This window comes from Lithobates pipiens, unplaced genomic scaffold (assembly GCF_037356315.1).
Source record: "Lithobates pipiens isolate NorthernLeopardFrog02 unplaced genomic scaffold, aLitPip1_a1.2 Scaffold_16, whole genome shotgun sequence".
In the NCBI taxonomy this organism is placed as follows: domain Eukaryota; kingdom Metazoa; phylum Chordata; class Amphibia; order Anura; family Ranidae; genus Lithobates; species Lithobates pipiens.
Window position 1 is genome coordinate 542,148,261 of NW_027507748.1, and position 22,377 is coordinate 542,170,637.

At 44.3% G+C, this 22,377-nt stretch overlaps 2 protein-coding genes across 5 annotated transcripts in view; one reads left to right on the forward strand and one right to left on the reverse strand.

Annotated features, from left to right (window-relative positions):
- DRC2 (dynein regulatory complex subunit 2) overlaps nt 1-9,047 on the forward strand; it is a 78,498-nt gene extending 69,451 nt beyond the window's left edge. For all 4 annotated transcript variants that reach the window (XM_077483327.1, XM_077483323.1, XM_077483324.1 and 1 more), the window contains exons 6-9: nt 252-449; nt 2,385-2,603; nt 7,716-7,868; nt 8,629-9,047. In XM_077483327.1, coding sequence (XP_077339453.1) covers nt 252-449; nt 2,385-2,603; nt 7,716-7,868; nt 8,629-8,946 — 888 coding nt within the window. In that variant the 3' untranslated portion in view covers nt 8,947-9,047. The remainder of the gene's footprint in view (nt 1-251; nt 450-2,384; nt 2,604-7,715; nt 7,869-8,628) is intronic.
- A 12,370-nt stretch (nt 9,048-21,417) lies between these two features.
- FKBP11 (FKBP prolyl isomerase 11) overlaps nt 21,418-22,377 on the reverse strand; it is a 55,121-nt gene continuing 54,161 nt past the window's right edge. The window contains exon 6 of the mRNA XM_077483328.1: nt 21,418-21,886. Coding sequence (XP_077339454.1) covers nt 21,669-21,886 — 218 coding nt within the window. The 3' untranslated portion in view covers nt 21,418-21,668. The remainder of the gene's footprint in view (nt 21,887-22,377) is intronic.

Here is a 22,377-nt window from a genome sequence, read left to right on the forward strand (position 1 = left end):
GCGTTTTCTATCAATTCATTTTATTTTATGGATAATTTGGTAGGCGGAACATACAATAACAAACGTGTTAAGGTTTATAATGGATGTGGAGACAGAGCCATGAAACAGAATTTCTGTAGATACAAAAATATGTATCCAGCCTGTATGAATTTAACTTATCAGTGTCCACAGTTTTATATGTTCTGATAGCCAAAAACAAGAAAATAGCTTTGCAGCATGCTGATTGCTCACATTGGCTCACTGTCTGGCAGAGTTTGGAGGAGAAACATACCCTACGTATGGTTTTGGAGAACACAATAGAAGATCTCTGGAAACAAGTTCAACAAGCTCAGAAAAACTACCAGAATGCCACAGAAGACCACAAGATTGCCTTTGCTACCTTGAAAGCAAAAGATGAGAAAAGTGCAGAAGAGATTGCATACCAGATGAAAAAGCTTCAGAAGATCCAGGTAACCGCTGTGATGTACTTTGTCCTTTTAATTGGGCTTGAAAGCCAATGTTCAGCCTGTAAACATAACAGCTATACATTCTCCTATTCTTTATTACATTTAATTACCTTGCTTTCTGTCGCTTGAATAAAAATGTAACAAAAAGTGCCCCCTGCAAAGAAGATAGTTAATATTTTTTTTCTTTTGAACTGACATGCTTAGCTTCATTGAATAGATTTAATTTCCTGAAGAATATTTAGAAACAGATGATTCGGGGGGTGTCAGATTTTTGGCCCCTCACTGAGTACTGTAGTTTTCCCATCGGCCCCTATATCTTTACAGGACACATTAATAACATAGGGGCCTATGGATCAAACCACTGAATGCAGAGAGGGACCAGGAATCCGTGAAATGATAACTTTGTGTATTAAATTTGTTAACATAGCACCTCCAAATAAACATCTACTAGGTATAGTGGTCCTAATACTCCATTAAAAACTGAGATTTGCTTTAAAATTAAACCAGTTATGAATAATGATTTGTATAAGGCTGGGTTCACACCGCTGCGGGGGGAGAACCGGATGTGATTCGCACAGCAAATCACATCCGATCTCCGTAGCGCTGCGAGTTCAGCCATACAGATAGTATGGCTGAACTCGCAGCGGTCCCGCAGCAAACTCGCACGGGACCCTTTTTTGGGTCCGCAACGGAATCGGATCGCATGGGGGTTCACACCATGCGATCCGATTCCTGTGCGAGTCGGCAGATCGCACTGCGATATGCCGACGGATCTGGGGGTGTCATTAACATAACATTGACACCCCCAGCCGTCCGCATAGGGCAGTGTGAACTGCCGGCGGGAGGTATGCGATGCGGGAAAACGCCGCGGATTCGCGGCGTTCCCGCATCGCAGCAATGTGAACCTAGCCTTAAAGGGTAACTCCACTTTCATGGGGGAAAAAAATAGCAAACAAAAAAAATATAGTGTATGCAAGTGCGACTCAAGTCATATTGTAATTGAATGTTAATAAAAATGATATTTCCTTTTCAATCTGCAGCTCTGTAATTTTCTGTAAAATGCAATATGGCAATCTGGAGGTGTTCTGTACACAGATGGTGTACAGAACCCCCCCTGAAAATATAATTTCCTGCTTGTGTGATTAGCTTACTGATTTTCCCAGAAGCCTGCACTAAGACACAAGTCAGATTTTTGGCATCCCCTGCAACAAAAATGTCATTTTTAGTGAGATACTCCTAAAGGGAAATCACATCTAAGGTGATGCAGACCCTGCCGGTTTCCTCATTCTAGCCCTGCAAGTGCAGCAGCTGACTGATAATTTTAAAACCACTCTCATACAGATTCACTTTCTTACATGGACACAGACAAACAGCTATTTCCTTAAATAACAAAGGTAGGAATCGAAAAAAAAGTTGGTTAAAATCCTTGCACTGTACATTGATCACCCAGAGGGGAATGTTTCTTTTCTCCACAAAAGTGGAGTTACTCTTTAACCTGAATATCCATTCTAAAATGAATACAATGGTGCAACTTCAAAAACAGTGACATGCCCTGCTATTTTTCTGCATTGTTTCCTTCAATGGGTGACACTCTTGTTCTGAATTTCATCTGTAAGGCCCCAACAGAGTCATAGAGTCTTATGTCCTGCCTGAGCAAAGCTCTCTTATGGCTGCAGCAGTAGAGAAAAATCTGATAATGCAGCATTGAGCTTCCTGTCCTATAATTCTGACATCACTTTGGTAAATTGACAGCTTCATAGATATTTCTTGTGCAGCAGCCTGAAGAGAGTTTAAAAAACGTAATAAAGGCCAGCTAAAAAAAAAATATTATTCTGCACACCAATATAAACCAATAGTCAGCTAGGAAAGTGAGGCAGTTCTGCCATGACCATTCAGTTAGAAATATAACCATTTTATTATCTGTGTTCTATTATTCAGGAGTCAATAAACACCCTTAGAAACAAGATTTCAGCTCACACACGTGACAATGAAGAACAGAACCGGCGGCTGCGGGAGGATAAAGAAGTGGTGCACAAACAGTTCCTAAAGCTGAAACAGCAAATGAATCAGGCCAGGGCAGCTGAATACAGTCGACTTACCACCCTTACTGTACAGAGCAATGCTGCACTGAAAGAACTGCAGAGAGTAATAGACAAGGTAGGTACATGTGTATTCCAGTCTATAAGAGATTATAAGAATGTTAGTACTGAATTATAAATATTTATGTAGTATTGTGACATTGCATATATTTATTAGGCTGAGCTTCCCATTTTAGCTTTATTAGATAAAATCATAGCGCAAAAAATAAAATTTTTTAGCCTTTCATCAAAATAAACAATAATACCATATTTATACTGTGGCAGAGCGGCCCTGCTGCGCCAAATCACATACATGTATATTATTTGGTATTAGGGGGCACACGCTCGCGCCCCACCGCCCCAGCTGTGATGTCAAGTCCTCCAAGCAGCACTCCCAAAACGCCCCTGCCCATTGCAATGAATGGGCAGCGCTACCAAAATGCCTGAAAAGCGCTTAGAAAGTGCCACAATACAGGTGTTTTTAACCCCTTCTTTAGCCAATAACGGTACAAGCTGATCAGCGGGTCCCAGCCGATGATTTATGGCCAGGACCTGCTGATCGGCTGAGCAAATGACAGAAGCGAGCCCTGTGTTTGTATACAACACAGGGCCCTCTACAGCGATGTGGCTGTTTTTTTTCCTCTCTCTGCAAAGCAGGGAGCTAAAACATTCACATTCAGTGGCGGACCCCCATTCTATCATCGCCACCCCCTATATGAATAATGGATAGATTCTTGCATAGCATGAATCTATCCATAGGCGCTGCGGCCACCCCCTCTTCAGGAATCCGGCCCCTTTCAGGATGCCAGGCACCTGAATTACAGCAGCGAGAATGTTTTTCTGAAGCACCTGATTAGAGCCATAGGCTCTAGTAGGCTTCAAAATAGGATGGTTTGTGGTGCAGAGCATTGCACCATGAATCTACCCTGGTGTTACAACAGTGAATGAATATTTGCTATTGTAACACTGATCCTCAATCTGGCACATCAGAAGCGGGTGTAAGACCCGTTTTATGATTGGCCAAAAAAGAAAAGACTTTCAATTGGTCGCCGAGAAGGAGAGAGGAAACGGAAGCCTCCACCAGAGAGCAGGGGAACGAGAGGACGCTGTCAAGCATGGGAAGCCGCGCGACTCAGTCCCACCGACCGACTGACAGGCTGGGGGCTCCATTGGTCACATTGCTTTAAAAAAGAAGCACACTTTACACTTGTTAGGCATTTTGATTGTTACCCTAGTTAACCCCTTCCCAGCCAGTGTCATTAGTACAGCAACAGTGTATATTATTAGCACTGATCACTGTATTAGTGGCAATGAAAATGTCAGTGAGCCAGTTCCCACAAAGTGTCAGTGTCAGATTGCCCATCGCATCAAAGTCCCTCTATGATCAGTGGAATACATTTTAGCCTAAATTTATGAAGAAATTCGATTTTTTATTAGATATGTTTTATAGCAGAAAGTAAAAAAAAAATATATATATATATATATATATATATATAATATATATATATATATATATATATATATATATATATATATATATATATATATATATATAATTATTATTTTATTTTTTTCAAAATGTTTGGTCTTTTTACGTTTATATAATAAATAAATAAAACACTCAGTAATGATCAAATACCACAAATAGAGCCCTATTTATATGAAAAAATAAATATATAACTTTCATTTGGGTACAACGTTATATGACCGCGCAATTGGCAGTTAAAGTAGCGCGGTCCCGAGCAGCAAAAAATGCCCTGGTTATGAAGGGGGTAAAACCATCCAGAACTCAGGTGGTTAAGTGGAGTGCAGCTTTCGGTCTCTGTGGTTGGTATACTTTGTGCTAATACCTGGGCCACTTTTCTTCATGTCATGCTGCACAGTGGACAAAAAATATGAACATGAGAAAAATGAAATATAGTCACGATTGCAGTAGATTAGCTTTACATTATTATTACAGGTAGTTTTTATAGCGCCATCAATATATGCAGCACTTTACATATATTATACATTCACATCAGACCCTGCCTTCAGGTAGCTTAAATTCTAAGGTACCTAACTCGCATTCATAGAAGCACATACTAGGGCCAATTTATATAGGAGCCAATTAACCTACCAACATGTCTTTGGAGTGTGGGAAGAAACCAGAGTACCCGGAGGAAATCCACACAGGCACAGGGAGAACATGCAAACTCCAGGCAGTTAGTGCCATATTTGGGATTCAAACAGACAACCCTAGTGCTGCTGACTATAATGGAGCATACACACGATCGGACTATCTGGCGGACTTAGTCTGGTGGACGACCCGCCGGACTTTGCAGCAGAGGTCCGCCGGACTTTCCAAACAAGCGGAACTGCCCACACATGACCGGACTATGACAAGAGTCCGCCGTACATTTGAAATGAACGGACTTGTCCACACACGGAGAAAAGTCAGTTAATTTTGAACGTGGCTTCAGGTAGAAGGGACTAGCATACATCGGCGAGATTTACACCTCACTGGCCCCGTCACCTGGTATGGATTTAAAGGGGAACCCCTACGCCGAAAAAAACAGCGTGGGGGCCCCCCAAAGTCCATAGCAGACCCTTATCCGAGCACGCAGCCTGGCCGGTCAGGAAAGGGGGTGGGGACGAGCGAGCGCCCCCCCCCCTCTCCTGGGTCCTACCAAGCTGCGTGCCCTCAACATGGGGGGGTGCTTTGGGGAAGGGGGCCCCTACCTATTCACCCCTACCCATTCACATGGTGAAACATGGTGAAATAAGTGTAAAGAAAAAAACACAACACAAGTTTTTAAAATAATTTATTAGACAGCTCCAGGGGTCTTGTTGCGTCTTGAGGGGTCTTCTCGCCGTACTCCTCGCTATCTTCTGCTCTTTTGCTAGCTCTTTTACTATTGGAGGAGCCCAGCTTTCTTCTTTGTCGTTGCCATTGTCTGGGGGTCATCTTCTGACTTCGGGGTCTTGTCCCGCTCTTCGATTCTTCTTGCCGCCACCTTCTTCTCTTCTTCCTTCTTCCGATGTTGACACAACGCTCTCTCTGGCCGCAATGGCAGGAGCGCGTTGTGCGGTGACTTATATAGGGACAGGGGGACGGGGTCACCGGGTGATGTCACATGGTGACCCCACCCCTTATGATGTCACAGTCCCGGAGGATGCTGGGAATGTGACATCATAAGGGGCAGGGTCACCATGTGACAATACCTGGTGACCCCGCCCCTTGTCCCTATATAAGTCGCCGCACAATGCGTCCCTGTGATTGCGGCCAGAGAGAGCGTTGTGTCAACATCGGAAGAAGGAAGAAGAGAAGAAGGCGGCGAGGCCAGAAGACCGGGCCAACGCTAGTAAAAGAGCTATAAGAATATAGCGGAGGCCCGGCAAGAAGAACCGAAGAGTGGGACAAGACCCCAAAGTCGGAAGAAGACCCCCGGACGGCGGCGACAACGAAGAAAGCCGGGCTCCTCTGCTAGTAAAAGAGCAGAAGATAGCTGAGGAGTCCGGCGAGAAGACCCCCCCCAAGATGGACGAAGACCCCAGCTGTCTAATAAATTATTTCAAAAACTTGTGTTGTGTTTTTTAATTTACACTTTTTCCCTCAGGTGAATGGGTAGGGGTACATCTTACCCCATACTCATTCACATAGGGTGGGGGGGCGGTATCTGGGGGCCCCGACAACCAATGGCCAGGGTTGTCGGGAAGAGGCTCTTGTCCTCATCAACATGGGGACAAGGTGCTTTGGGGTGGGAGGGCCGCAGGGCCCCAACTTCCCCAAAGCACCCCCCATGTTGAGGGCACGCGGCCTGGTACGGCTCAGGAGGGGGGGCGGGCGCTCGCTCATTCCCACCCCTTTTCCTGACCGGCCGGGCTGCATGCTTGGATAAGGGTCTGCTATGGACTTTGGGGGGACCCCCGCACGTTTTTTCCGGTGTAGGGCTTCCCCTTTAAACCCATAACAGGTGACGGGGCCAGCGAGGTGTCAATCTCGGCGATGGAGGCGGCCACATAGACTTTCTGCGCTAGTTCCGTCTACCTGGAGCCACGTTCAAAATTAACGCACTTTACTCTATGTGTGGGCAAGTCCGTTCATTTCAAAAGTCTGGCGGACTAGCACACAGACGGGCAGATTTTGAGTCAAAACTTCTTTCTAAGTCCGCCGGACTTTTGGGAAGGAAATGTCCGCCGGAGCCCACACACAGGCAGATTGTCTGGCACTCTGGTCCGCCAGACCAAGTCCACCGGAGAGTCCGATCGTGTGTATGCGGCATAACTGTTTATTATTCGGTAATAAAATGTAGAAATTGTCTATTTCAATTAGCGGACCCTGCAGCTTAGTTTACTTGTGCGGTATTACAGATGCCTATACTGAGCAGCTATAGTGCTGCATAAAAGATATAGATTTCTTATTTTAATTAATGGATTAGTAATCAGGGGGATTTCTATTTGTTCTTCTGATTGCAAGCAGTTGGATTTGTTTGCTCTTAGCCAATCAGAGCTGAGCATTGGCTTCCTCATGTCTTAGCCTAGCTGTTATGTCAAAAGTCCCCATCAATTAAAATTTTTTTTTTGCATTCACAAAGTAAGGATTGTATATTCTTTTATAAATGACAGTACTTTGCAGCATTACTGCTGCACAAGTGGTTGTTAATAATTCAGTATTTAAATAAAAGGAATTTTTTAAACAGCTTATCTGGCTGTGTCTGCAATGTGTCACATTTCCACATCACACAGCACTAAGGGCCTGTGTCAATGGCCTTTGGGCTTGCGTCTATGGCAGCAGTTTGACATCCGTTCAAGACACTTCTGAGTGTTCAGAATGCACTGGCAAGGCGTCCTTGACCTGCTTTAAGTGGATTCTGCATTCCCATTGATTTGTATAGGAATGCAAAATCCAATTGAAACTAACAAGTCTGCCAACACAGGCGCTAAACGGACATCATCTCAACCGTTTAATGTTGACAACCATTTGGAAAAGCCATAGATATCCTGTTGGCTTTCATCTGCCTAGCACATTGCCAATATTAGAAACTTATTGTACCTGATAAAGTTTTGGCAGTGCACTTTATTGTGACAGCTTCTCACAAAATTTTCTTGTTGCAATTTCTCAGCCACTGGGCCTATTGTCTTTAGCTTGCGCTAACATGATTAACTTGCAGATTACTGAAAGTCATTTGTATACCATTTATTCTGTACACAGGGTGAGCAGATCCTTCGGCTGGCAGAAATGTGTAGAAAGTTGGAAACTGAGGAGGAGAAAGTTCTGCCATTCTACCCGTCATCCCTTAGTGATGCTGAGAAAGAGGAGGCAGAAAAAGCCATCATGGAGAAGCCATCTGAACAGCTGGCACTGGTGAGCATTGTGGTAAAATATTTCAGTTAAAAAGAGAAGTATGGGAAAAAATATTTTCCCCTAATCGTACTTACATAGGTGGATGCTGCATCGGTCCCCTGCCTTCTCTCCACTGAAGAAGTTTCACATTATATTTTGCACAGGTGTCACTGATTTTTTTGGACATTTATTATAAGTCACATTTTTATAATTTTGCAAGTTTTTTCTTTTTATGTATTAGTTGAATTGGGCTTATTACCCAAAATTTGATACAAGTGTCACGATATCTATTTTTAGAGCGCTGGACTATTTGTTTCCTTTTTGTTTTGCTATTTATCCAGTTTGCTGTGTTAGCCGCTGTACACCAAGGGTAGCGCAGTATTATCTGTTACATTTTCTCTCCACTGAGAACTGAGCCATCGAACACCGCTGATGGCTCAGTTCTCACAGATCCCCGAGCAGAGAGTTGCTGCCTGTCAATCAGCAGCTCTCCTGCTACTTCTCCTTCACGTTTATTGGAGCGATGAGCTATGGAGGGGCGGGGAGTGGCCATCTCAGGCTATTTTGTCTGCTACTAGAATATCTAATTCATTATACATTGCAGAGAATGGAATAGGGTTGTTTGCAGTAACTACTGTACATCAGCCATGGAGGCAGGAACTCTGCCAATGGATTCAGAGAAGCCAGTAGTTGATTCAGACCACTAGCATCCACCCCAAACTAAAATATCCTTTGGCTGATAACATTGTTTGCTTATATTATTTGTATTCCTTCTTTGCAGTTGATTCAAAACTATACTGCATTGGACCAGTTTTGGAAGAGGTACAATAAGGTCCTGCTGGAACACTGGGCACTGGAACGTGAAAAAACTGTCCTGTCCCAGGACAACCAGAAACTCCGCCTCTTGCTCAAGCAATACCTGGATGGCATCTCTGTCAGTGACGAGGTTCTCAGCCAGCAGAACCCACTTCTCATTCTCAACAACCGCAGCAGCTTACAGCAGAAAGTTCTCCCCCAAGTTCCTGTCACTGACAAGAGAGTCCAGCGCCCTGTGCATAATGTCATTGAAGCTGCTCATGTAGTTAGCCGTACATTGTAACCAGCAGGATGCCATATAGTTCACTTTTTTAGAAGTCCAAATTTGCTGTATTGTTAGTGCAGTGTCCCGTTATCCTACAATAAATCTGTGATGTAAAGAAATGTCTCTTAGTAAAATTCTGTATGCACTGTAAGACCCCTTTCACACTGAGGTGCTTTACAGGAGTTTTTGCATTAAAAATAGCATCTGAAAAGTGTCTCTCATGCCTCTCCAGTGTGAAAGTCCTGCAAGCAGCAATTGTAGTTCCTGAACAACTGGAGGGCTGTAGTTGGAAGAACCCTGTGTTAGACCATTATTATGCCTCCAGAATTGGGAGTGTGGCATCTACCCAACTTCTCTCTGCTGGTGGACACAGGAACCTACATCTATAGATATATATATATGAAGTAGAAAAGATGTAGCTGGATAGCCGCACTCCGAATTATTCAACTTTATTTCAAAAATGTAATTAAAATCATAGCATCTAGGCTGGTAAACAGACTAACTGCACAGCCGCTGACATGTTTCACACCGAACACGGTGCTTAGTCACTATGACTAAGCACCGTGTTCGGTGTGAAACATGTCAGCGGCTGTGCAGTTAGTCTGTTTACCAGCCTAGATGCTATGATTTTAATGCAAAGTTGAATAATTCGGAGTGCGGCTATCCAGCTACATCTTTTCTACTTCAGTTCCTGTTGCAAACAGAGTCAGCACCCTGTGGGATTGTGGAGACAGCTGTTTTGGGAGAAGTCATTACCTTAGAGCGGTAATTCTTTGTATATAGATATATATATATATATATTTGGGCAGCACAGTGGTGTAGTGGTTAGCACTTTCACCCAGCAGCAAAAAGTTTCGCTGGTTCAAATCCTGCCTGCAACACCATCTGCCTGGAGTTTGCGTGTTCTTCCTGTGCCTGGATGGGTTTCCTCCAGGTACTCCAGTTTCTTCCCACCCTCTAGGAAAGTGATAGGTAAATTGGATCCTGTCTAAATCAGCCCTAGTATGTCTGAATGTGTGTTAGGGACCCTCACAAACACCACCCCATGTTAAACACATTTGTTGCATCTAGCTGCAGGAACCCAATTTTTAGGGAAACTAATAGTAAAGCAGATGCAGATTTCCAGGACTGGACTAATAAATGTTTCTAGTGAAAGGCAACTGGTGTTTTCTATTAAACAAGGTCTAAATGGGCCATTGACATGCATCACAATTGAACTTAGGAATTTGTCTTTGCAAAGTTAACCTAAATGAAATCCTTTATTATTTTGGCTTGGGGATAGAGTGCAGAGGGATTAGAAGTCTCATCAGATTTTGGGGATGTCTGCACCCTTGATAAGGGTAAAGACACCTCCCAAATTTTGCCACTTTCTCCTTCAAATTTATCCACTTCCTGTCACATAGCTAAACAGGAAGTGAAGGTAAAACCCCACCAATGTCTTGCCTTGGGGGGCACACAGGTCAATCTAAATAGTTTCCCCATTAGGTAAATTGCACTTCTGCATTTTTCTGTGTACACCCCAAACTATTAGGTATCTTGGACTTTGGGGTTTATTTACTAAAGGCAACTCCACTTTGCACTACAAGTGCAGTTGCTGGAGATCCGAGGGGGGCATGCAGGGACAATAAAAAAAATGGAATCTTTGCTTCTACATGATTGGATGATAAAATCACCAGTGCTTCCCCTCAGATTTACAGCGAGTAAACTTGTATTGAAGAGTGGATTTGCCTTCAATAAACCACAAAATACCTAATAATTTGGGGTGTACACAACAAAGTGCTAGAGTGAAATTTGCCTAATGGGGACACTAGTTAGATTGACCTGTGTGTCCCCAAGGAAAGACATTGGTAGGGTTTTACCCTTTCTGTTTGGCTATGTGACAGGAAGTGAAGCCAATTTTCAGAAAAGAGACACAAAGCCCAACCTAAAAAAGACAAGCAGGAGTTCTAACACTCACTTGGTTTCCCTCAAATGCCCACATTTAGAATAGGATTGTCTTGAGCTAGATTTATAGTATGGTAGATGTATGGTAGTGTGTGGTCATCCACTTCTTCCTTCTACTTGTCTCAGCTGCAAACTAGACCTTCCGTGGTGAAGATTTTGGGGCGAGTATAGAGCAGACAGACCTGGAGCAGTGTAAAGGCCCGTACACACAATCAGACTTTTTGCTGTTGCTGTTTTATGTGTGTACACTCCAACTGACAAACTTTTTTAATTTTCATTGGACTTTTGTTGGCTGTGCAAATGAACAAACTTTTCGACAACATAAGTCAGATGGAGCAAAGTCTGATCGTGTGTACAGAAAACCATCGAACTTTACAAACATGCATGCTCAGAACCAATGCAAAATATCAGACAACAATACAGAAGTTGACCAAAGGTAAAGAGCAGAAAAACCATGTGATTTGGTGAAAGTTGGCTGAAAAAGTCCAATCGTGTGTATGCTTAACTAGTTCACGGGCAACGCGCTTTGTACAGAAATCCACAGGAAAGTTTGTACAAAGTCCAATTGTGTGTATGAGGCTTAATATCTTGAATAATAATCAAAAGTTACAGTAAATGGCTCCTTATACATAGTAGACTTAGTGATGCCAGATCTAGTATTATCATGTTTGTATAGAAAATGCCTTCAATGAAGTGCCTGAAAGACTAAAACTGCATCTTGCAGTTTTTTTTGCACTGATGTGTTTTTCAGGTGCTTTTGGGCTAAAAAATAGTGCCTGTAAAGCGCCTCCCCTGAAGTCCCAGTGTGAAAGCCAGAGTGCTTTTCACACTGGGGTGCTGCGCTGGCAGGATGTTAAAAAAAAGTCTTGCAAGCAGCATATTTGGGGCTGTGAAGGAGCAGTGTATACACCGCTCCTGCCCATTGAAATGAATGGGCACCGCTGCTGAAGCACCTGCAAAGCGATTCATCAGCGGTGCTACACGGGCATATTTAGCCGTTTATTCAGCCGCTAGCAGGGGTTAAAAGCGCCCCACTAGTGGCCGTTTTACTGTCAACGCTCGCCCCAGTGAGAAAGCAGCCTAACAGAGAAGAAGGCATCCCTTTAGTTCATGATTCTTGGAGGCCAATTATGAGAAAGTCTGAAGAGCATGCACATCAAAGCAATGCCAAGGATGCATGCTTTAATATACTGGCAACAAAAGTGAGTACACCCGTAAGTGAAAATGTCCAAATTGGGCCCAATTAGCCATTTTCCCTTGTTAGTGTTACAAGATCTCAGGTGTGAATGGGGAGCAGGTGTGTTAAATTTGGTGTTATCGTGCTCACTCTCTCATACTGCTCAATGGAAGTTCAACATGGCACCTCATGGCAAAGAACTCTCTGAGGATCTGAAAAAAAGAATTGCTGCTCTACATTAAGATGGCCTAGGCTAGAATAAGATTGCCAAGACCATGAAACTCAGCTGCAGCACGGGGGCCAAGACAATACAGAGGTTTAACGGGACAGGTTCCACTCACAACTGGCCTTGCCATGGTTGACCAAAGAAGTTAAGTGCACGTGCTCAGCATCCTATCCAGAGGTTGTCTTTGGGAAATAGACGTATTAGTGCTGCCAGCATTGCTGCAGAGGTTGAAGGGGTGGGGGGTCAGCCTGTCAGTGCTCAGACCATATGCCGCACACTGCATTAAATTGGTCTGCATAGCTGTTGTCCCAGAAGGAAGCCACTTCTAAAGATAATGCACAAGAAAGTCAGTTTCAGGGTCTTGGCAATCTTATAGCCTAGGCATCTTAACCACTTAACAACTGCGCTATAGTTGAATGATGGCTACAGCGCGGCTCAATAACTCTGGGAGGGCATACATTGACGTCCTCCCAGAATCGCGCTCCTACACGCCCCCTGCTGACAGCAGGTGTTTACCACGTGATCACTCTGTCAAATGATGGAGCGATCAATTGTAAACAAGCATGTTCTGTTCCTCTCTTCCCTCTCTGTACAGTGTAAGCGGAGAGGGGAGAGATCGGTTGTAGCAATTCTGTGGGCTGGATCTGTAGTGCCCACAGTGCTGCTCTGTGTCCATTGCAGCCTCATCCATCCATCCATGCTCAGCCATCCCTCTGTCATACTCATCCATCCATGCTCAGCCATCCCTCTGTCATACTTATCCATCCATGCTCAGCCATCCATACTCAGCAATACTCATCCATCCATGCTCAGCCATCCATACTCAGCAATACTCATCCATTCATGCTCAGTCATCCCATCCATACTCATTCATGCTCAGTCATCCCATCCATATTTATGGCTCAAACATGCTCAGGCATCCCCATTCATGCCACATCAGTTCTCATCCGTGCCACTACAGTGCCTCACAAAGGTGTAATAGGTAGTCAAATTAGATTTGAAAAATGTATGCCCCTAGAACACCTGATGCTGCTCCCTGCATGTTGGGCCTCTGTATGTGACCAGGCTGTAGAAAAGTCTCACACATGTTGTATCACCATACTCAGGAAGAGTAGGAAAACCTATTTTGGGGTGTAATGTTTGGTATGTTCATGCTATGTGTTAGAAATATTGTATAAATGGACAACTTTGTGTAAAAAAATAAAAAATAAAAAACGTGATTTAATTTTCTTTCCACATTTTCCAAAAACTTGTAGAAAAAAAAATTACATTTTCAAAAGCCTCATTATTCTTCATAGATTGTACATTGGGGTGTGTTCTTTCCAAAATGATTTTTGGGGCGTCTCCATTGTCCTGGTGCTCCAGAGCCTTCAAAAGTGCAAGAGGTAGTCAGGAAATTAGATGTATAATTTATGCTCCTAGAATGCCTGAAGGTGCTCTCCGCATTTTGGGCCTCTGTATGTGGCCATGCTCTGTAAATGTCTCACACATGTGGTATCGCCATACTCAGGAGGAGTGTCAGAATGTGTTTTGGGGTGTAATCTGTGGCATGCATATGCTGCGTGTTAGAAATAACCTGCTAATATGACAATTTTGTGGAAGAGAAAAAAATCTTGATTTTGCAAAGAATTGTGGGAAAAAATACAACTTCAAAAAACTCACCATGCCTTTTACTAAATACCTTGGAATGTCTACTTACCAAAAAAGGGGGGTATTTGTACTTTCCTGGCTTGTTAGACTACTTTCACACTGGGGAGTTGCAGGCGCTGGCGGTAAAGCGGCGCTATATTTAGCGCCGCTTTACCATTGTTTTAGTGGCTCTATGCGGCCGCTAGCGTGGCAGTTTTAACCCCTGCTAGCAGCCGAAAAAGGGTTAAAACTGCCCGCAAAGCAGCGCTTTGCAAGCGGGTTTGCAGCTCTGCCCCGTTGTTTTCAATGGGAAGGGGCGATCTAGGAGCTGTAAATACACCGCTCCTACAGCGCTCCAAAGATGCAGCTTGCAGGACTTTTTTGACCGCCCTGCAAGCGCACCACTCGAGTGTGAAAGCCCTCGGGGCTTTCACACTGGAGACACAGCAGCGGCTGTTTCAGGGTGCTTTGCAGGCGCTATTTTCAGCACTTTAGCGCCTGCAAAGCACCTCAGTGTGAAAGCAGCCTTAGAGCCCGTTCACACAGGGGCAACACGACTTTCAACACGACTTTTGAAGGCTACTTGGACACGACTTATCAACACGACTTGGGGTGACTTACAACACGAATTTAAGTCGCCCCAGGACAGGCGACTTTTGCCGTGGCCAATCAGAGAATGAGCTCTCAAGGGGGAACTCCACGCCAAATTTATTTTAAAAATTTGGCGTGGGTTCCCCCTCCGAGAGCATACCAGGCCCTTAGGTCTGGTATGGATTTTAAGGGAAACCCCCCTACGCCGAAAAAACAGCATGGGGGCTCCCCCCAGATCCATACCAGACCCTTATCCAAGCACGCTACCCGGCCGGTCAGGAAAGGGGGTGGGGACAAGCGAGCATCCTCTGGGACTGTGACATCATAATGGGCGGGGACATCATCCGGGATGTCCCTATATAAGTCGCCGCACGCCACGTCCCTGTCATTGTGAGCAGAGACAGCGACGAGGCAACAGCTCGAGAAGAGAAAAACAGAACAGAAGGCCAGAAAACAGCGGCGACAGAAGACCCGCTTGTAAAAGAGCTAGAAGAAGGCGCGGTGGCCCGGCAAGAAGAACCAAAGAGGGGGACAAGACCCCTGAAGTCGGAAGAAGAGGGCAGCGGCGAAGAAGAAAGCCGGGCTCCTCCGCTAGTAAAAGAGCTAGCAGAAAATAGCGGAGTCCGGCAAGAAGACCCCCTGAGCTGTGCAATAAACTATTTTAACCCTTGTGTGTTGTGTTTTTTTTTTACATTTTTTTCACAGGTGAATGGGTAGGGGTACATTGTACCCCATACTCATTCACATAGGGTGGGGGGCCATGATCCGGGGGCCCCCTTATTAAAGGGGGCTCCCGGATTCTGATAAGCCCCCTGCCTGCAGACCCCGACAACCAACGGCCAGGGTTGTTGGGCAGAGGCCCTTGTCCTCATCAACATGGGGACAAGGTGCTTTGGGGTGGGGGGGCCACGTGGCCCAACTTCCCCAAGGCACCCCCCCATGTTGAGGGCACGCGGCCTGGTACGGCTCAGGATGGGGGGCGCTCGCTCGTCCCCACCCCCTTTCCTGGCCGGCCGGGTAGTGTGCTTGGATAAGGGTCTGGTATGGATCTGGGGGGAACCCCCCACGCCATTTTTTCAGCGTAGGGGGGTTCCCCTTAAAATCCATACCAGACCTAAGGGCCTGGTATGCTCTCGGAGGGGGAACCCACGCCAAATTTTTAAAATAAATTTGGCGTGGAGTTCCCTCTCGAGAGCTGATAATTCTGTGAGAGTTGCCTCCGTATAGACGGAGATCCGACTTGGAGGCGAATTCCATTGAAATCAATGGGTACCAGTCGCCTACAAGTAGTACAGGAACCTTTTCTGAAGTCGGAGCGACTTCAGTAGTGTGCATTAAGACGGCTCTCATTCACTTATGCCGCGTACACACGGGCGGACTGTATGGCGTACTTAGTCCGTCGAAACACATTTCAGCGGACAGTCCGCTCGTGTGTGGGCTTCAGCGGACTTTTTCAGCGTGCAGTCTGGCGTACTAAGAATTTCGGATTTTTCGAAATTCTGTCCGTCGTACTTTGGTTTCAGCGGACAATCCGCTCGTCAGTATGCTAGTTCGACGGACTAAGAATGGCGCATGCTCAGAAAGGATTTACACGGCGGAAGGGTGCTTTGCTGTGTATTGGACTTCCTATTTCTAGTCCCGTCGTACGTGCTGTACACGTCATCGCCCAAGCTTTCGACAGACTGTTTGTGCATCCGTGTGTGGTCAAGTCCGTTCAGTCGAAAGTATGACGGACTGTCCGTCGGATTGTATGACGGACTAAGTACGCCATACAGTCCGCTCGTGTGTACACGCCATTACATTGATTTTTACATGTAGCGTGACTTGAGTCGACTAGGGGCGACCTGAAGTCGGATCCTGAGTTGCCCCTGTGTGAACTGGCTCTTAGGGTCCCAAGAAATTAGGCAGTCAGTACATCAGGTGTGATAAATTTTCAAAGATTGGCACCATAGCTTGTGTACTCTATATTGTTCACAAAGACCAAATACAACACACCAATTTGGCTTATTTTTACCAAAGATATGTAGCAGTATACATTTTGGCCAAAAGTTATGAAGAAAAATTACAAATTTGCAAAATTTTAATGCAGAAGTCTTTTTTTCTTTTATAGCGCAACAAATAAAAAACCCAGTGGTGATTAAATATCATCAAAAGAAAGCTCTATTTGTGTGAAAAAATGGACAAAAATTCATATGTGTAGTGTTGCATGACTTGAATGTTGAATTGAATGAGTGTTGAATTGTCATTCAAAATGAGAACACCGAAAGCTGAAAATTGGTCAGGTTAGGAAGGGGGTTTAAGTGGCCAGTGGGTGTGGTTAATGTAGAGCAACAATTCTTATTTTTCAGATCCTCAGAGAATTCTTTGCCATGAGGTGCCATGTTGAACTTCCAGTGACCAGTATGAGAGAGTGAGAGTGATAACACCAAATTTAGCACACCTGCTCCCCATTTACACCTGAGACCTTGTAACACTAACGAGTCACATGACAACAGATAGGAAAAATGGCTAACTGGGACCAATTTGGACATTTTCACCTAGGGGTGTACTCACTTTTGTTGCCAGCGGTTTCGACATTAATGGCTGTGTGTTGAGTTATTTTGAGGGGACAGCATATTTACACTGTTATACAAGCTGTACACTCACTACTTTACATTGCAGCAAAGTGTCATTTCTTCAGTGTTTTCACATGAAAAGATAGAATAAAATATTTACAAAAATGTGAGGGGTGTACTCACTTTTGTGAGATGGTGTGTGTGTGTGTGTATATATATATATATATATATACACAGTATAATTATTGTAAACATGCATGTGTCCACAGTGTTACCAAATAGAATGAATAACAGATGATGACCCAAATACTGCTTTCAGAGGACAGCAGGAGCAAGGAAAAGGGTCATATTTGTATATTTACTATTTAAAGCGGGAGTCCGCCGTTTTTTTTTTTTTTTTTAAAAGGCAGGAGCTACAAATACTGCAGCTGCTGACTTTTAAAATAATGACACTTACCCGCCCAGCGCGCCCGCGATGTCGGCACCCAAAGCCGATCTCTCGATCGTCTCTCGGGTGCTGCCGCCGCATTCTTGGGTATGGGAATCAGGAAGTGGAGCCTTTCGGCTTCATTTCCCGGTTCCCTACTGCGCATGCGCGAGTCGCGCTGCGCAATAAGGATGGTCCCCGCTGTCTCTGGGATCTGTGTGTTTCTCAGCAGGCAGTGGGGGACTTTCGGAAAGGGGCGTAGATTCTGCAGAAAGGGGCGTACCTTCTGCAGAATCTACGCCGGAAGTGGGTGCAGATACCTGTACTGTACAGGTACCTGCACCCCCCTCCCCCCTGAAAGGTGCCAACTGTGGCGCCGGAGGGGGGGGATGATTCCAATGAGCGGAAGGTCCACTTTAGGGTGGACCTCCGCTTTAAGTAAGCTAATGTGTGTTTAAAAAAAGGCATTGATTCCAGGATCCCAGCAGGGAGATCTCCCCCAGCATATTAGGCTCTGCTGAGCTTAATATATGAAACCTTTAAGAACCCAGTGGAAATTGCACGGGCTTCAGTTGTATAAGAGCTGTGTGAACAGCAAGCTCTGTTGGAGCTTTTAAAGAGCCATTCCATTTCAGTTTGTAAATGTTGAACACAGATCCTAATAGGAGTGCTGACTGCCACTTTATGAAAGCTGCTAGCAGGCATTCAACGAGCTTCAAGAAGTGCTGAAGCCTGCTAGCAGCATGTTTAAAGTGGCAACGTGGCCCCAGTCCTTGTACAGAATCTTTTCAGTATGGTTGATTACGAACATCCCTGTGGATGGAGCCCCTGAAGGAGTTGGTTAGAAACTGGATGTAGTCTGAAGATCAGAGCAGATTTGCTCCCCCATAAATTAATTTGGGGAAGGAAGACTCCTGTCTCCTGAAACGAGAGCGCTTAGTCCTGATTTCATCCTAGTGCCAGATGCACCATGCTTGCAACACTCACAATTCTGAGCACTAGCAACAATAAAGGGGAGAGGGGTAGTCTCAGTGTGTCAAACCACTTGGATACCTTGGGCTACCTGGTTATGTAATTGCTTGTGCTGTAGAAGCTCAAAAATGTACATCCTGCTTGGCTGTTACCTTTATCGAAAGGGTTTCACCTATGCAGAAGGCAGTCAACCATGCCTGCGCATAGACACGAGCCAGGGAGAGGAAATAGTGTGGCTAACAGGGCGGCACATGTACCTTATACCTCTCTAGTGGTGAAACCAACTGGGACCTGACCTCCCCCCTCCACAACAGGAGCACTAACGCACAATGAGCAAAGCTAAGGAAGTGCCTAAAACTTCACCTTCTCTTGGATATGCATATCCTGCAGGGTCCTCGGGGACTGTGCTCTGCCACAGCAGACCACAGCCCTAGAACCTTTAAAGCATCCCTCCAACTAACTCACAGATGCAACTGCCGACCAATGTGAAGGCCACGCACAGGATCCAGTGCTATAGCAGCTTACAGGCCTCTATTGTTCCTCCACCAGGATGTGCATACTACCCCTCCATAGGGACAACTCCAGAAGATTTCCACGGCCCACCAGAAAAAGGCAGTTCAATGTAAAAATCCATGTATAAAAACAAAAAAGGTCTCTCTTAGCAGAAAAGAAAGGTCCATCACCTACAGACACTAGCAAAAAACTAGGCAATGCTGGGGAACCGAATGGGTTTTCCTGGGTGATGTCAAGCTTTTATATTTGCCATTGTCCAATCACTTGGTAGAGCATAACCTTATAGTCTAAGAATTACAGTGCCTTGAAAAAGTATTCACACCCCTTAAAATTTTCCACATTTTGTCATGTTACAACCAGAACCGTAAATGTATTTTATGTGATAGACCAACACAAAGCGGCACATAATTGGGAAGTGGAAGGAAAATGATAAATGGTTTTCAAACTTTTTTACAAATAAATATCTGAAAAGTGTGGCGTGCAATTATATTCAGGCCCTCTGAGTCAATACTTTGTAGAACCACCTTTTGCTGCAATTATACATCGAAAGACATTTTTGCGCATTCTTCTTTGTAAAATAGCTCAAGCTCTGTCAGTTTGGATGGAGAGCATCTGTGAGCAGCAATTTTCAAGTTTTGCCACAGATTCTCAATTGGATCTAGGTCTGGACTTTGGCTGGGGCATTCTGACACGTGAATATGCTTTGGTCTAAACAATTCCATTGAAGCTCTGGCTACATATTTAGGGTCGTTGGTATGTTTAGGTGAACCTTCGCACCAGTCTCAAGTCTTTTGCAGACCAGTCTTTTAGACGGACTAGGTCAGATGGTCTTCCCGACAGACTTTCGGCGGAGTTCCGACGGACTTGCCAAACGAACAGACTTGGCCACACACAAGCACACCAAAGTCCGTCAGATTCGAACGTGATGATGTACGACTAGACTAGAATAAGGAAGTTCATAGCCAGTAGCCAAGAGCTGCCCTAGCGTCGGTTTTCGTCCATCGGACTAGCATAGAGACGAATGGATTTTTTGACCGGACCATTGGAAAGATTTTAAACATGTTTTAAATCTAAAGTCCATCTGATTTTTAGACAGCAAAGGTCCGATGAAGCCCACACACGATCGAATTGTCCGGTGGATTCGTTCCGTCAGACCTAATCCGTCCAAAAGTTCAGTCGTGTGTGCGCGGCCTCACAGGTTTTCTTCTCCATTTGGCTCCATCCATTTTTCCATCAACTCTGACCAGCTGCCCTGTCCCTGCTGATGAAAAGCATCCCCACATCGTGATGCTGCTACTACCATGTTTCATTGTGGGGATGGTGTGTTCAGGGTGATGTGCATTATTAGTATTCCACCACACATAGCGTTTTGCTTTTAGGCCAAAAAGTTTGATTTTGGTCTTATCTGACAGAACACCTTCTTCCACATGTTTGCTGTGTCCCCCACATTGCTTCTCGCAAACTGCAAAACTGACTTCTTATGGCTTTCTTCTTGCCACTCCTCCATAAAGACCAGATTTGTGGAGTGCACAACTAATAGTTTTCCAGGACAGATTCTCCTACCTGAGCTGTGGCTCTCTGCAGCTCCTCCAGAGTTACCTTGGGTCTCTTGGCTGCTTCTCTGATTAATGCTCTCCTTGTCTGGCCTTTCTTGGGTAGGTTTGCAGTTGTGCCATACTCTTTCCATTTTTGGATGATGGGTTGAACAGTGCTCAGTGAGATGTTCAAAGGTTGGGATATTTTTTTTATAACCTAAAACTGCTTTAAACTTCTCCACAAATTTATCCTTGACCTGTCTGGTGTTTTCCTTGGCCTTCACATGATGCTATTTGTTTACTAAGGTTCTTCAACAAACCTCCGAGGGATTCACAGAACAGCTGTATTTATACTGAGATTAAATTACATTACATACAGGTGGACTTTTTTTGCTAATTAGGCGACTTATGAAGGCAACTGGTTCCACTAATTTTAATTAGAGTTATCAGAGGGGGTTGAATACAAATGCACACCCCACTTTTCAGATATTTATTTAAATTATTTTGAAAACCATTTATGTGCCACATAAATGTGCCACAATTATGTGCCACTTTGTGTTGGTGTATTGTTAAATTAAGCTTTGACAAAAAAGCTGGAAGCTGATTGGTTTCTATGCAGAGCTGCACCAGATTTTGCAGTTTTAGTAAATCAACCCCACAGACTTACAGTACAGGAACAAGCTTGTGGCCACAGTGTTGACATTGCTGGCTCAAATAGAACGTCCAAGAATTTTTAGAATTGTTAAATTTGCATATTAAATTTGGAGGAAATCATGCCAACCAAGCTTCGCTGTACCATATAAATAATGAATGTATCCGATCTGTGCTGTTTAGCAGGGACTGCTAACTAGTGTTTTCTACTTCACACGTTTGTTGCTAGTCTTTCCCTTCTAGCTTAAATATTACGACAAACACACATATCAATATTAAAATAAATTAATAAGCCAACATTGTTTTGTTTTTATCATATGGTATCTCAGGCTGGATGGAGATTAGCACAAATGTTCCACTGTCTCAGCAATGTTCTTGTCTGGGTTAGCTTCAGCAGCACATTGAATGATGTAAAAAAGATGGTTTTCAATAACGATAATGTCTTGATCACCAAACACAGAAACACCCAGAAAATGAAGAACTAAATAAGACTTAGCAGTTTGATAAAATTAGAGTGTTTTTATTTCCTTTTGGCTTTGTTCCTTTTCTCTTCCTTTAATTTCTTCTTGGACACAGTTGGCGTCTTTGACTTGGAGTACAGGTGGTATCCAATCAATCCTAAGAGTGTGGGCACAATAGCAATGCAGAGCAGGGGCAGGACATCGTCCACCAGGGTCTGCCACTGTGTGGGCTTGGTTAGTGATATTACTTCAGTCTCAAACTGTAGGACAGCATTACCTGCAGATGGGTAAAGTAATAACATGTTAGCAGAAAATCTAGTAGAAGAGTATAAAAGTAGAAACATCTTGCTTAGCCAAGTTACTGTTGTGTATTTATTCAGAGCATTGCTAAAGCTATTTTAATAATACATATACTGCACAGTACATCAGCAGAGAAATAGCCATGCATTTTGAATTGGTCCTTATCGAGCCTAAAAGGCATGGGAAAAATGGACCTGGACTACTTTCGGTCAATGCAGTGCACATAGCATTGACAACTGAAGCCGTTCTTTGTTGTATATGTGGACACCAATCTAGGATGGTTGAGTTTTGTGAAAACTAGGCCTAAAATGCCCAAGGCAGGAATTTCCAATGTATTTTAAAATGGCTTTTATAGAGTTTTCACAAGCTAAACTCATTTCTATTGCATCCATTGAGGGACACAAGAAGTCATATACTTTCAGGTTATACTACAGCCTACAGGATTAGACACCGGCATAAAAAAAAAAA